At 33.7% G+C, this 15,241-nt stretch overlaps 1 protein-coding gene across 2 annotated transcripts in view; it reads left to right on the plus strand.

Moving 5' to 3' along the window:
- Nucleotides 1-15,241, plus strand: part of LOC149547734 (phytochrome-associated serine/threonine-protein phosphatase) — a 106,906-nt gene that overhangs the window by 45,985 nt on the left and 45,680 nt on the right. For both annotated transcript variants that reach the window (XM_089791802.1, XM_089791801.1), the window contains 2 exons: nucleotides 1,770-1,916; nucleotides 2,052-2,119. In XM_089791802.1, the coding sequence (XP_089647928.1) occupies nucleotides 1,863-1,916; nucleotides 2,052-2,119 (122 nt within the window). In that variant the 5' untranslated portion in view covers nucleotides 1,770-1,862. The remainder of the gene's footprint in view (nucleotides 1-1,769; nucleotides 1,917-2,051; nucleotides 2,120-15,241) is intronic.

Here is a 15,241-nt window from a genome sequence, read left to right on the forward strand (position 1 = left end):
TACACTAAAGCTTACTGTTCAAAATAAATTGTAAAACTCTCCAACAGCTGTACAAATCTTCAAAACTAAAAAAGAAAAAGAAAAAAGAAGTGAAATAGTAGGATAAACATAAAATAGCAGAAGCAACAACAATAGCAAATTGAAGAAGCCTCAGGGATTGATGGCTTTCCTAAAACATTATTTTGGGCTTCCTAAATGTCATGGAGCTACTTGTCCAAGTCCTGCTATTAACATGTTTTTTCTGTCAAATTGATCACAAAAACAAATATTATAGTGCAAATGTAAACAAAGAAAACCAAAACGACAAGTAGAAACAAAAAGGCTGCCATTCAAAGAAGGTGCGCTCTTTGGATAGGATTTGGACCTGGATCTACCTGAATGAAGAACTAAGTAGACGTGGATCTTGGGGTTTTCTGATGGATGAATCCTAGTGAATTTTGGGCCCAAAACCTGTTGCTGGCCCAAACCATATTTGACTGGACTGCTAACTAAAACCTAGAAGAAACTGGACTGGCATCTGGAGTCTTTTGTGAGCAAATTGGTACAGAGGTTTTTAGTATTTGAATTTCTTAGCTTTGAAGCTCTTTTGAAGTATGGAAAAAAGGAAGAGATGAAATATCTGTAATATGAGAAAAAAGAAGAGATCATCATATCTGTCTTCATGTTGGAGGTTTTCCTCTGATGTTACTAATCATCGTCTGTAATAGGTGTTTTCTTTGAATCTGTCCTTTTCCTTCTCAAACATGTAACTCAATCTTCTCATCTGCTCTGCACTTCAGACACTATTTTTTTGTGTTTATAGGTTGGGTTAGGATTAGTTTCAAATGAACCATGGAGAATGGTTTAGGCTGGTTACATTTAGTCAACCTTCTTGGAAACTTACTTTTATTGCTTAGTGAAAAATAAATACCCAATTGTATTTAGGATATCTTGAAATTCATAGGATGTGGGAAATGTCCCTTGATCATATGCATAATTTTCCCCTTCTTCAAATACAACCAGACCATTCCAGCCCAAAAAGTCACTCCATACAAGCTGACCACCTGGAATGCTATGAGCTACAGGGGCCATTTCACTAAGCAACATATTGTTTGATACTCCTGGTGTGATATTAATAGAAATCATTTAACCTAATAATTATCCAAGTTGAAGCATCATTCAACTATCTAGTTTTTGTCTAATAGAAACTTCACAGATATCAGACCAAAGAAATCATTTAACTTAGCGATCATCCAAGTTGAAGATATATTATCTATAATTTTTTCTTATGGCAACTGCATAAATATCAGATTAAAGAAATCATCTAACACAGAAGTATCTGAGTTGAAACAACTTTTAACTATTGATATTTTACTATACAAATATGTTGCGACCTTGAACCGATTTCATCCTAATATAAATACATTGCTGTGTCAAAATAAGTACTGTTGAAGTTGTGAAGATTGTAAGTTTACTTGCAGTAATGTCCTATGTAGCCTGGCAGGAACTGCTATGCCCATGTAGACATATAATCAATTTCTTTTAATTTGCTAAAACCAATTCTACAAATAAGACAATAACTATAGCTTGTTTCTCAACAGAGACGTTGTATCTTGTGAATTTACTCTTAAAAATTGATAAGCCTTTTGTCAGTACACTTGGTCCTTGACAACAAATATGTGAGCTCCAATTCTGTTACATGTTTTTGACATTTGCAAATATTTAATATATCTAATTATTTTACAGGATATAATAACTCAATATGATCTTTATGATTTTAAATCACTCAGGTCAAAGAAATACTTGTGGAAGAATCGAATGTACAGCCTGTGAATAGCCCAGTGACTGTTTGTGGAGATATCCATGGCCAGTTCCATGATTTAATGAAGCTTTTCAAGACAGGGGGCCATGTGCCAGAAACCAACTATATTTTTATGGCAAGTTATCCTCATTATATGAAACTGTTAGGATGCTAAGAAAAACAGGAATAGAGGAGTAGTTTTTGTGAGTTGCTTTGGCTTCATCTTGGTCATTCACATTTGCATTAACTTAGTTTGTTTGAATGTTTACAGGGGGATTTTGTTGATCGAGGCTACAACAGTCTTGAAGTATTTACTATTCTTTTGTTATTGAAAGCAAGGTAGATTGAAACATAAATGGATTTCTGTATAGACACTTTTTGGTGTTTAACTGCCCTGAAAACCACTCTTTGATCATGTTCTGTTCCTATATGCTTTTTTCTAAACAACCCAGTTTGTTTTGATTCTCTGGGAAAATTGCCATTATTCTGTATGCACTCTCAACAATATAGAATGGTGTGGTTGATAAAATGGCAGAAAACAAAAAGTTTCAATCATTGAACTAGAAGGAATTTTCTATATGTAAATCAAAAGATCATCAGTATCTATGGACTCTGGAGCATGCGGATGAGATAACTTATTTGCAAGTATACCATCATCCAATGACACAAACCATTTTAGTCAAATGATTGTAAAATTCTAATCAAGTATTTGATACTTCATCTCATAGTTTAAAATATCACTATTGGCAACTTATTGCTGAGGGAAAAAAAAAAAGATATCAGCTTATAGCAGAAATTTGTTGGAAAGTTCTCAGGAAAATATCAAGAACTTAAGAAATTGCTTAAATTTAATTACAAATGCATTTGTTTTGTAAAATTCAATAAGGAGATGCATCTAATGTGTTAGTGAGTAAACAAATCAAACAAGCTGATTTAGATCTATGTATGTATGTATGTATGTATGTATGTATGTATATATATATGTTATAGATATATGTATATATGTATGTATATACATATGTTATAGCTATATGTATATATATGTATACACACACACACACATATATGCAAATAGGATACAAAATCACATCCTCATGTAGAATGCTAATGGCTCATAGCCATAGTCTGATAATCTAAACTCTAAAGAAAACTCAAAATGGCAAATTGTCTTTGTAAAACTATAAGCAAATATAGGTTTCAAGTACAATATCAAAATAGTCTACATCTTTCTCTTCACCTTTCCAACAACTCTAGGAAAAACTACTAGAGGGGGAGGGCATCTAGCCCTAGAAGTCTATTGTGGTTATGGCTGTGACTTGACCCCCATCTTGGATGTAGATGGCATTGATACTGGCAATGACTCATCATCTGTATCCTCACTCTTGTTTTCCTCATCCTCATGAATTTCATCCAATCCTCCTCCATAACACACCTCTCCAAATTGTAGATCACATCCTCTATGAACAATGGAGGCTGCTCCTATGATGTCCAATCATAGTAAGGATCTATGTCATCCAAATCAAGTAGACCAGCTGGTCCTACTCAGAACTTTCTTAAGTGCAACTTATAGTTATATTGCACAAAGAGGAGGTCATTGAGGCGTTTTTGTGCTTACTTGTTCCTCTTCTTCATGTGAATGGCCTCAAATAAGCTCCAATTATGCCCACAATTGGATGAGCTACAAGGATGACATAATATGCGAAGTGCAAGTTTTTGTAGATTTGGGACATTTTCACTCCAGTTTTACCACCGAGCATCTACAAGATAAATATTAAAGAATTAGAAAGTAAGATGAAAACATATTTTAGTAACTCAATTTTTATCTACTTATCATGCATGCGAAAGACTCTAAAGATCCTAACATTATACCTAGGGTTTGAGTGTTTCTTCCTCTCTTTGCCATGTCGGATGAGAATAGCTTGCTTGTTGGATTTTGGTACACTTTTATCTTGGCTCCAATGAGGTTTCTCACCTGACCCTTAGGTACTATCCTCTAAATGCAATTAGTGGGCCCTTTATGACCTCCATTAGGATCCCCGTAGGATGGAGAAAAGTGAAAATGAGTATTGAGGAAGTACCTTTCTACATGAATGGGTTGGTCGAGCTTATTGTTCTACCTCCTATCAATAATATCCCATATGGGGTCAAATTTGAGGCTGCTCCCCTTCTAGTGATTTTTGATAGCCTCTTCGGCCCTATCCATGGTTTCATAAAGATACCCAGCTGGGGTTTGAACCGCATATACCAAGTGGAGAATTCTAGCCAAGGGCTCTATCACCAACAATCGGGAAGTAGAAAAAGATTATCATTAATCATTAGAGAGTAGAGTTACAAATTAATAATGAAAGACTTCATCTTGAATAAAAAACATTAGATATTCAACTTTTGAAGTTTCAAAAGTCACCTTCACAATTTTTGTAGTATCTATTAAAAAGTGGTTGTTAGCAATGATGTATGCAACTCTCTCACAAATTTTTTTGAATACCTCGAGTCTAGCCATGGTTGACACAAACATTTTCTTTAAAGAGGTCAAAGAAGTAATAACACATTGCAACGTTAAGAAAATTGTTTAAAACCTTGTGACTATAGGCCTAACCAACTCTTTCCCATGGGTCTCTCATCAAGCAAAAGCCCCTGGGTAATTCTAGATATATTTTGTTATCTTTTTCCAAAATTGATCTAACTCAATCCAATTTTCCTATGTCCTCCAAAAGAAGGTCAATGATATGTGTTGCACAAGGAGACCAAAAAAGTCTGCTATACTTATCTTGGAGTATCATACTCGCTACCACATATGGCGGTGCATTGTTAGTTATGATTTGCACCACATTATTAACCTGCATCTCCACTGCAACTTGATTTAACATTAAAGCCAAAGTTTCAATCATCTTTACCTTGTTCAAGGCTTCCAAGGATTTCATAAAGACCACTTGATCCTTGGAAGAAACCAAAAAGTTGATGGTACATTTCCTTCCATCCGTCCATCCATCTGAATGTATGGTGCATCCCAATTGTTTCCATTGTGATCTTTGGTTTTCTACCACATCTCTAGTCCTAGAAACATCTTTAGACAACCTAGAAGTACAAAGTGAAATAAACATTGAGTACACAATTCTGATTAAAAAAACTTATATTCAATGAAATAAGTAAATTGTAAAATATATAAAAATTAAAACATATGAACTAACCTCCCATTGACGTCTGCTTGAGTTGTAATGCCCACCCGTATTTTGCTTTTTTATTATGAATGCCAAACTCTTGTAGGCTTGTTTCGTGTAGAGATATTTATTTTACAGTTAGATGGTATTGTTTCATAACTTGGATTTATGGATATATTGGTAATAATTGCTTAATTGACTTCATTTCATGTATAGTTTAATGATTATGATTTCTCGTGCATTAATGGTGTTCTAATGGTTCCTAGTTGTAATTGTGATTTCATTCATGATAATGTTATTTGGTCTGATACATTATTATATCTGAGCATTCGAGATGTTGGCTAGTGATTTATTATAATACTTGCCCCATACTTGCATGTGTATGGTGAGCATGTCTGTTTTATATTTTTTTCTGACGTGTTTGATGTGGTTAAGAGAGGGAGTCGTAGTCACCTACTAGTCGGGATCTACACGATGTACCACTCCTTGCCATTGCCTGTTAGTTTAGATATATCATGTACACATACATGCTTGTCTTGTATGCAGGATGCAGGCACTGTGCATCGACTTCCCTAAATTGCCAGGATGAGTGTGCCCTACTACAAATACTCAAATGGTGAGAATGGGAAGATAATGACTAGGTCTACTCCTAGCCATGGACTAAATACTTGTCCTGCAAGGAGGACTCGTAACAAATTGTCTACTCTTTTCAAAATCCATGAGTTTTTTGTGCATATGAGGTTTGATTCTTGTTTGAGTTGATTTTCCTTATGCATTTCTTGAGGTTTGACTTGGTGAATTGCCTGATAGACTAGTTATTTATGATTCTTGGATTGATAGTTGATATTAATTTATCAAATAATATTTAATTTAAAATTGGAAAAATGTTAAAATAGGATGATCTGATTTTTTTGGAATTAAATGGATTTTTAGTTAAATTTAAACATTTAATTTAAGTCCTAATTTTAGAAAACTATGAAAATCAAATATTAGATATTAAACTTTAATTATGGTGTAGCATTATTATTTAATTATAAAGATTTAAAATTAGTGGCATTTAAATAATGCACTTAAGTTATCTTTATTAAATAAATAATAAATAATAATAATAAAATTATGAATTTACTTTAAATATTGAAGTTGAGAAATAAATAAATAATAATAAATGAATATTTTAATTAAAAAGTGGACTAATTGTTGATGAAGGAAATAATTAAATAAAGTAATTATAATTTTTGAGCTGGTGGAGATAGAAACCCTAAAAGGTAATTAGGGTTCTCTATTAGAGTCTTTTCGAGTCATTATTTGACATAGGTTTTGGAGAGCAACTTTGGGGTTTGGAAAAGAAGGGAATTTTGGTGGCTTGAAGGATTTTTGTCGCAATAGGAATTTCACCTGTCTACCAGATTGTCAGCATCTGTGTGAGGTAGGGTTTGAAAACCCAAGATTGAATGTCATTGGAAAAGATCTGTTTGCTTCATGTTTGATTGGGTGCTTGAATCCTATTTGTCATTCTGTTTATTCTCAGATCTGTATGAATGGAATTTGATTCTTATTTATTCTCAGAAGAAAGTTGTACAAGAAAACGTAGATCATTTAGGGTTTGAATGAGAATTACACAGGTTTAAATTACATCTTGGATGCATCATTTATTTAAATACACATATCTATATTTTTGTACATATTCATTGTACAACTCTAAAATAATAATAAAGAAATCTACACCTGCTAGAAAATTACTAGGCTTGTACCTGTAGAAAAGAAAATAATAAATAAAAGATGCGCACATATATGTATAAACATGCAGCACCAAATACGAAAAACGTAACTCAAAACCAAACTGAACCAATGCTTGGATCCCATGCATGGTATTTTGTGAGAATTGTACATCCTTTATGGGCTATCTATATTTTGGGCTATACTTGTTTTCCATGTCCATCACCTCACAATTTAAGACTAGTCTCTGTAATTAATATTTTTGCTTCAGCTTGCTCTTTCAAGTCATTCATGTGTCCCAATAGCTCCATTTCTATTTATGGAAAATATATCTTAGTAACGTCTTCTAATATTTTGTGATTTTTTTAAAATGCAAGAATAGTTTGTTGGTTATTAGGGAACACATACCTTTCCCTTAATTGGTGGAGATAGTTAACTTTATATTTTTTAGAGATTATAAATGCTAAACTAGCTCAAGTTCAAGTCCCACTTTGAATGCCGAAAAGCGTGCCCACTAAGGGTGGGATGGTCATACATTAAAAAAAAGGCAATCTTTGATTTGTTGGTTTGTTTTTTTCTTTTTAAAACTTCCTATTCTGACGTGAGTATGAGGTGGAGCGGGAAGTGGAAATATTTCATTTTAAAGAAATGTTTGCTTTTAAAATTGATTAATTTAGTTAAATTAGGAATGTGTTTAAGTTGTTACTTAGAGTTTAGTAATATAATATCATTTAATACTTAATAATTCATATTATGTCATTAATAATTTAGATAAATATTTGAGATTCAAAATTAAATTATTTAAAATAGGTTTGTTTATAAATTAAAATTTATATTGGAGATAAAATTTAAATTTATATATATGTTTATTAGTTTAATAAGTGTTGGAATTAAAATATAAATATTTTATTATTAGCATTTATTAAGCGATTTTGTTGGTAACTTGTAATAACTAGCACCTTGTATTGAGATGTTACTTGTGAAGGCAAAATAACTTTTTAGAAAATGTGTTTTGCATTAGGTTATGACCACATTTTCATGAATAAATTATACATTAGGAAATAATGAATTTAACCTCTTGATTGAAATCCTTTATTCTCTATGTGTTTGATTTAAGGGATATTGTGGTATTTATTCTGCGATGTTTTTTTTAACTTTATGGTTATAGTTATTTCATTATGGTTTTCCTGTGAGTTGTTTAGATCGGCCAACTAGGGCGTACACCAGAGGTTTACTTTCTTGATTTCTTATGATGTTCTCCATTCTGGATATTATGATGAGTTTTGTGATTTATATTGACTATTTCATTTATGAGTATGTGGTGCATTTATGTTTACTTGGGTTCTTATTTTCAGGTTGCCTGTTAAGGAACCAAGTTCGATTGTGATGGGTGTTGTGGTATGGGAGACAACTATGTTTTATGTGCTTATGAGAGGTTGTCTAGGTACATGCCTTTGGGAGCAGCTTGTAGTAGGGGTTTGGGACCCAAAGAGGTTAGTGCCAGGGTAACCTGTTGTAAGTTATGTAATAAGTGATAATTTAGTAATTAATATTTTGGTGAAACACACTAAAAAAGATAAGTCAGAGATACTACCCCGCCCATGCCTTGAGTGTTGTTATAGACTAAGGATGGGAATGGGATGATAGCATGACTGGTTTGCCTTGTCTTCTTGAGAGGGTTTTCTGGTTCTGCGTGTGTTACGTTGAGGGTTCGGGGTTCAGAGTAACCAGTCTAAGGTAACTCAACACTTGAGGGTTCGGGGTCTATTGAGAGACCAATCTAGGGTAACTCAAGTAGTTTGACCATGTGATGACACTCCCTAGAATGTAGCCCAAGTCTCCTTTGTAGATTTTGTTTGTATCTCTGGTGGTGTACTTATTGTTGGATGTGTTTATTGTGGTTATTTACTTCCATTGATGGTGATTGGTGATTCATGGATGATGTACTTTTGACATGTGGTTCTTGACTTGAGGTGGATATCTTTTATTGACTTTATCTTATGATTTTGGTGATTTGATCTATTCTTGGTATAGGTATGTTGTTGGTATTAGATTGAGTGTTCTTTCTTTTGGAGTATCTTCTTCTTGAGTAGTATGTGTTACCTTTGAGGTATTCCTTGCCTAGGAATGTTTTATGATTGATTAGCCGTATGTGGATCGTTCATTATCTTCCCTGCACAGTGGGAGTGAAAGCCTAACTAGGTAACCATGCAGTCGGGAGGTAGTGCCTTCTTACCATTTGAGTAACCCCTCACATTGCCAGCTGTTGGATGTTCGTTGCAGGAGATGTACCTTTATCATTCTTATTTCTTATCTCAGAGGCTTCTTTTCAGTTGATGTATATATGTTATCATGTATTCTGATGTATTGTATCTATTCTCACATGCCCTGCGACATGTGCGGTGGACGTTATTTATTGGATGTACTTTCATTGTATTAGTTATGCATTTGCTTATGCGATTATGTATCTGTTATTTCTTTATGATCATGAGACATTGTACTTGAGACTTAAACTAATTAATATAAACTTCTTAATGTAACGCAATGCGAAGGAACCTTTGAGGAATTGAAATTGATCTCTAATTGCTTATGTGTATTTGATGTGTATGTTCATATTGCTTGCGCATTAATGTTATCTTGATGTTGGTTAAACTTTAAAAAAAATAGTTTAGTAAACATTGTAACCAGTGTTATGGGACTCGGACTCGCCTCTGACTCGGAAAGTCAAAATCCGACTTGGACTCGGACTCGGTGACCGGACTCGGCCAGGACTCGGCAAGGACTCGAAAAATCATACAAGTATAATAACGAACTTTTGAAGGAAAAAATTGAATAACATAATATAAAGTTGAAGATTTAAGATTTAAGATTCAATCCTTAATAGATTCTTGACATGCCACATCATTTTCAGAATTCATATACATTGTAAAAAACATCTTCCAGAAATCTCTATCTTTTTAAATTTAAAAAAAAAAATAAAATAAAAAAATCAGAGTCTTGGGCTCTGGACTCGCCCAGGATAGAGTCCTTGGACTCGGCGAGTCCATGTGGACTTTGCCAGGACTCGGCCGAGTCCGAGTCCAGAGGCAGATTACCTCGGAAACATGGACTTTGCCTCGGACTCGCAGAGTCCTGGCATGACTCGATGAGTCCCGTAACACTAATTGTAACATGTTAGGTTTATTTCTCTTGGGTTCCCGAGTGGGTTGTTACAGGAGTAGGTTTCTTGTAGCCCTATTCTACCACAATAATTATAGTCACAAAATTTAGCCAATAGGGACTTGTTGCCACATTGAAGGGGATGTTAAAATACAAGAAATCAACACATTGAATGTTAGCTTGCCGATGTACATCATTGTTCCACGTAGTACCCTCAAGTGATGGATGTGTTCTACGAGTGTTTTTGTGCACAAAAATGCTATCTATAGAAGATGCATGTGGCACAAATAATGGTGGTCTACTAGAACCAGCAGAAGTGGAACATGAGGGGATAGCAAATTTGCAGATTTGTGGACCACGAAGAGAGCCCACTATACCCTCAAGTGCTTCTTCTTCTTCAAGGGTTCACAACCCACATTATTTGATTATGATCATTCTAAAGTAAAGCCCAAATTAATAATAGTGATTAGAAAATAATATATGATTCTTAAAGAAGAGATAGTGTGAGATACTTTGCAATTCAGAAATGTCCGCCCCCATAGCCAATTTGCAATTTTCCTTTGCAACTTTTTTCTCGTTTTGGGTGGCAAGAAAGGCATTCATCTCTCTTTATTTTGTCTGTGGTATTGTTATAAATCCTTGTGTCATATTTTTTGACCCCTCCAAGGCGGTTATATGCCTCCACTAATTAGTTATTCACATTTTATGCATATCACAGTATTATATTTGGTCCTCCAAAAGCATATGGCCATGCCTTGTCTCTAGCCCCTTTAGGGCATGTGTCTACATATCCAAATGGACATGTATTGTGTCTATTGGGGCACCAACAGACTTTACAACTTACCTAGTTGTAGAGTTATCCATACTTGCCATGTTAATGAAGAATCAACCTACACATACAAATTCAAGGCACAAATTTAGAAATTTAATAAACAAATTTAGAAACAAATTAAATAGTTGAGAACATTAAATAATTTTAAATATACCTGAGACTTGAATGGAAAATAAAAAGTATTAGGTCATGAAATGTTTACGAAAATTTGAGATTATTAAGAAAACAATGAAAACATTTGCAAAAAATGCTAAAAAATGGTGTTAGAACTTGTTTATTATCCTCTCAAACGAGCTAGAGCATAGCGGAAAAGGTATTATAGAGTTTGTATTAACTTAGATGCAACTATGAAAAGATAAAATGATTTATTTTAGAAAAAAAAAAAGAAAAAGAATTTTGATTAACTTGTGAATTCAAATTTGCTTGAAAAATCTCTTCAAATCTGCTTCAAATCCACAAGAAATCAGTCTAGAATACTGCAAATGACCTTTCTCTTCTTTTCCCTCTCTCTCCTCTCCAAATCTGTTTTCCCAAGCAAAAAAATGTGTTTTGCCCTTTTTTGGGCCATCCTTGCTTTTATTAGGGCCACGGGTGATAAGTTTGGTATTTATTGCGATAAACAGAAAAATTCACCAATATTCAAGGTTGCATGGGTACTCGTACCCACGTACCCAAGTATCGGGTACACGTATCCCACGTACTGGGTACTCGGTGGAGAGCATCATAGCTAAGGACCTTGATTAAGATTCTGATTTTTTTTTTCAGTTTTTTAATTTTTGTATTAGCTTGTTGTTTATCAAACTTAATTCAATACCAAATCAGTTTGAAACTTTGATACTCATTAACAATAAACTTTATCACTGTTCAAGTCATAAGTTTATCATTTGCAATATGTCACTGTCATATTATTTAGGATCTTCTTGTTCATGTTTAAAGTCTGCCTTCTTTGTTATGCATCTAAGCATTTATCATGTATTATTATTTAAAACATATAGCAAATCTGAAACTGAAAACAATACATTACATTTGCACACTTTATCACTGTTCTTGTTTTGAAAAACCATTGTCATGACTCATAATTTCAGAATTTTTATAAATATAAAAGTATAATTTTTAAATAAGTTTGACATACCCAAGTACCTCCGTCCCCTATTATGAAAAATACTTTAAACATTAAACATTCAGCAATAGCATATATATATATATATTATAATTTGACTTATGGCTCATATTTTCAAATTTCTTGTTTTGAATGCTCAATGTCATGACTCATGACATATATTTTGATTTTTATATTTTCTATAAAATATTAATTATATAGAAAAAAATTAGGCATACACACATACCCCTGTCCCCTATTTTGAAAAATATGCGTACCCGTTCCCGTACCCACGTACCCGTGCAACCTTGCCAATATTTTACCAAGGTTTCTACAATATTTTGAAATTTATCTATGATAAGTTCTCAGTGTGAATCTGATGTTACTTCTTAGGAGCAAACATCTCAATTGACGAGAAAGAGAAAAATTATATTGATTTCCATAAGAGAAAGAGGTGGTCAATGGAACTTGTGATACATCAAAGTATGGTAAAAGGGTTCCAGGGTAAAATGGAACCTAAGAACCTGAAAAGTGGATGAGAAGTTATAAAATAAAACAAAAAAATGAAGAAAAACTAGAGAAGGTAAATTGGATCATGTAAAAAATTAGACATAATTTACAGTTACAATATGTGAAGGGAGGAGGGATTAAAAGGCGGTCAATGTTGAAGCTGAAGTCTGGGGTTGCAACCCAATGTCTTCACATGTCTATATCAACATCTGGAACAAAAGCGGACTCAACATTATAGATAGAAAAACTACAGGGCTGTCATCAACTACCATATAAGGACCAAGGGAGGATATGATGCTTTCTATTGGAGATTTACTTTGGCCAATGGGGATACAGCAGATTGACAATTCTCTTAGGAAAAATCAACACCCAAGACTAGTAAGTCTCCAAAAATTGAGAGAAAAGTAAAATTGGCGATGTTCACTTATACCCATGTCCTGAAATAATTTAAATCTCCCAAATTGACCCCATAAATCAATTTAGGCAATTATCTTTGCTTTAATTACACATAAGGAACATTAATTCTTTTAAATATTAATTTACCTCAAAATCATTAAAACTCATTAATATATATGTATATATACAAATGACAATAAGTTCCACATAAGCCAAAATGCACTAATTGACATTACGAACCAACTACACATTGGATTAGGTTAACTGAATACTACCAACTACGGTAGCCAAGGCTCAAAATGCAAAGCACAAGGAAATCATCTTTAATGAGGTAAGTATAATGAGTTTGGTTAAGGAATATTTTGGCTAGTGTGATATCTCCTGTTAACCACTATTGGGTAAGGACATGCGGGGTGAGGTGAAGTTGATGCTCAATATTCGCAATCATTCAACAAAGATTACAAAAACTTGTGCAGATGCATAGTAGACAACTTGTAGATATAAATATTTCCATTGTTAATACATCATCATAACATTGCTAATACTTAATACAGCATGAGATGAATATAATTGATCACTGAATTTAACATGTATTTCTGGCTGCATCAATAATCATTTGAATCCTTAACCTTGTGAAACAGCATTAAACATAACTTATTACAATTTAATTAACAAATCAGATTAACATTAAATTTCAACATTAGCATTAAGATGCGAGGTATGATGATTTAATATCACATTATCAATTCGTCTCAATATGCATCTTTGTACTGAAATTACAATTTCAATATATCTCAACACTTATTAATACCAAAATTACAATAAACCTGCATTAGACCAATACAACAACATCAAGAGGCTTAGCATCCAATATAGGTGGTATGGCACACCACATAAATCTTGGGATTACAATCAGCCGCAGTGCATTAAATTCTCACAATCAGGCACAAGGTGTGCATACATCTCAATGCATGATAGAATCATGATCACTATGGAGCAGTCCATATACATCACTAGGCAATATCGGGCACATAATGCATATAAGAGAAGAACATAAAATAAGAACCCAAGAGAAAAATTTAGCAGATGAAGAATCCATCAGGCACAGTGCATTAAGTTATCACAATAAGGCACAAGGTGTGCACACATCTCAATGCACAACACAATCATGATGACCGTGAAGCAGGCCATACACATCACTAGGCAAAAACAAGCACAATATACATATAAGAGCAGAACATAAAATAGGAACCCGAGAGCAACATGCAGCAGATGAAACATCCATAGGCACAATGCTAAAACAATAATTAGAACGAATGTATCAGAAGAATGCAACTGACAGATTGACTACAAGCAGTCGTCCTTAAGTCTCCTTTCCTTCTTTTGGATTAGATTTTCCTCTTATTCTTTCTTCCCTGTTCATTTGTTTCAATGGTCATTAGATTCTGCTCTATTTCATCTCTACATTTTTTGAGTAATTTGCTGTCTCATATTTGGCCCCTTTGGTGAATTTATATTATATATATATATATTCAACCCCATGAAAGTCATATAGGTCAGCCACATTGAACACTAGTGAGATGTCCAAACCTTCTAGTAAGTCAACCTTATGCATTTCAAGAAATACCTTGCAATACTTTTCATAAGTTAGTCTTCTTTGACTTCAACTTTCTGTGTGTTCCTTTAGGGACTCTCTCCTTCCTCAAGTTTATCATGGTTAACTCACCCCTTAGTATTATTTTTTAATCCATACTTGCCTTATACTCAATGTTACTTTTCTCCAACCATTGTTTCCCTTGTGCATGCACATGCAAAATATTTTGCATCGGCAACAATGCTTTCTTTATATGGTACCCTCAACAAGCTTGTGAGTCATTTGGGAAACACCTTGTACACAATCTGAAAATAGTTCTTGCTTGTCCGATTTTTTTAAAAAAAAAGGGGTAAATGCTTTGACCTGGAGCTATGAACCAGTGAGGCCACAAACGGGGGACGTCATCCCCATTAGATTTGAACCTTGATGGCAAGGATAATAATGCAACAACTTAACCATCATAACATGCCACTATTGGCAATCTTGCTTGTCCGATTCATTGAGTTGTGGAATGCAAATTTTTTTTTTACAACAAAAATGTATCCCACTATATAAGTTTTTCCCTTGCTAAACGCCATATGAAATTCCTATTAACAACCTCCATTTAACCATTTGTATATGGGTGGTAAGCAGTTTTATATTTTTGTTTTGTACCCAACCTTTTCTGCAATGTGTTTTTTTGAAGTGGCTCAAGAACTTAGTATCTCTATTTGATGTAATAATTTCAGACAACTCTTGTGTCCTCACAACTTGCTTGAAAAATAGGTCAGCAACGATAGAAGTATCATTTGTCTCCTGCCATTGAATGAAATGCAACAGATTTGAAAACCTTTTGGCAAGTACAAAGATGGAAACAGTACTGTATTGTTCCCGGCTAGGATTTTGTTGATTATTAATGATTGACATATATTATTGTGTGTCTAAATCAGTTCTATTCAAGAGGACAATTAATAGATCATGATACATTCGATAATTAAGATTCATGAAGAATGATGTA

The sequence above is a fragment of the Cupressus sempervirens genome, chromosome 7 (assembly GCF_028749045.1).
Source record: "Cupressus sempervirens isolate cs-2001-9-10 chromosome 7, ASM2874904v1, whole genome shotgun sequence".
NCBI lineage: Eukaryota > Viridiplantae > Streptophyta > Pinopsida > Cupressales > Cupressaceae > Cupressus > Cupressus sempervirens.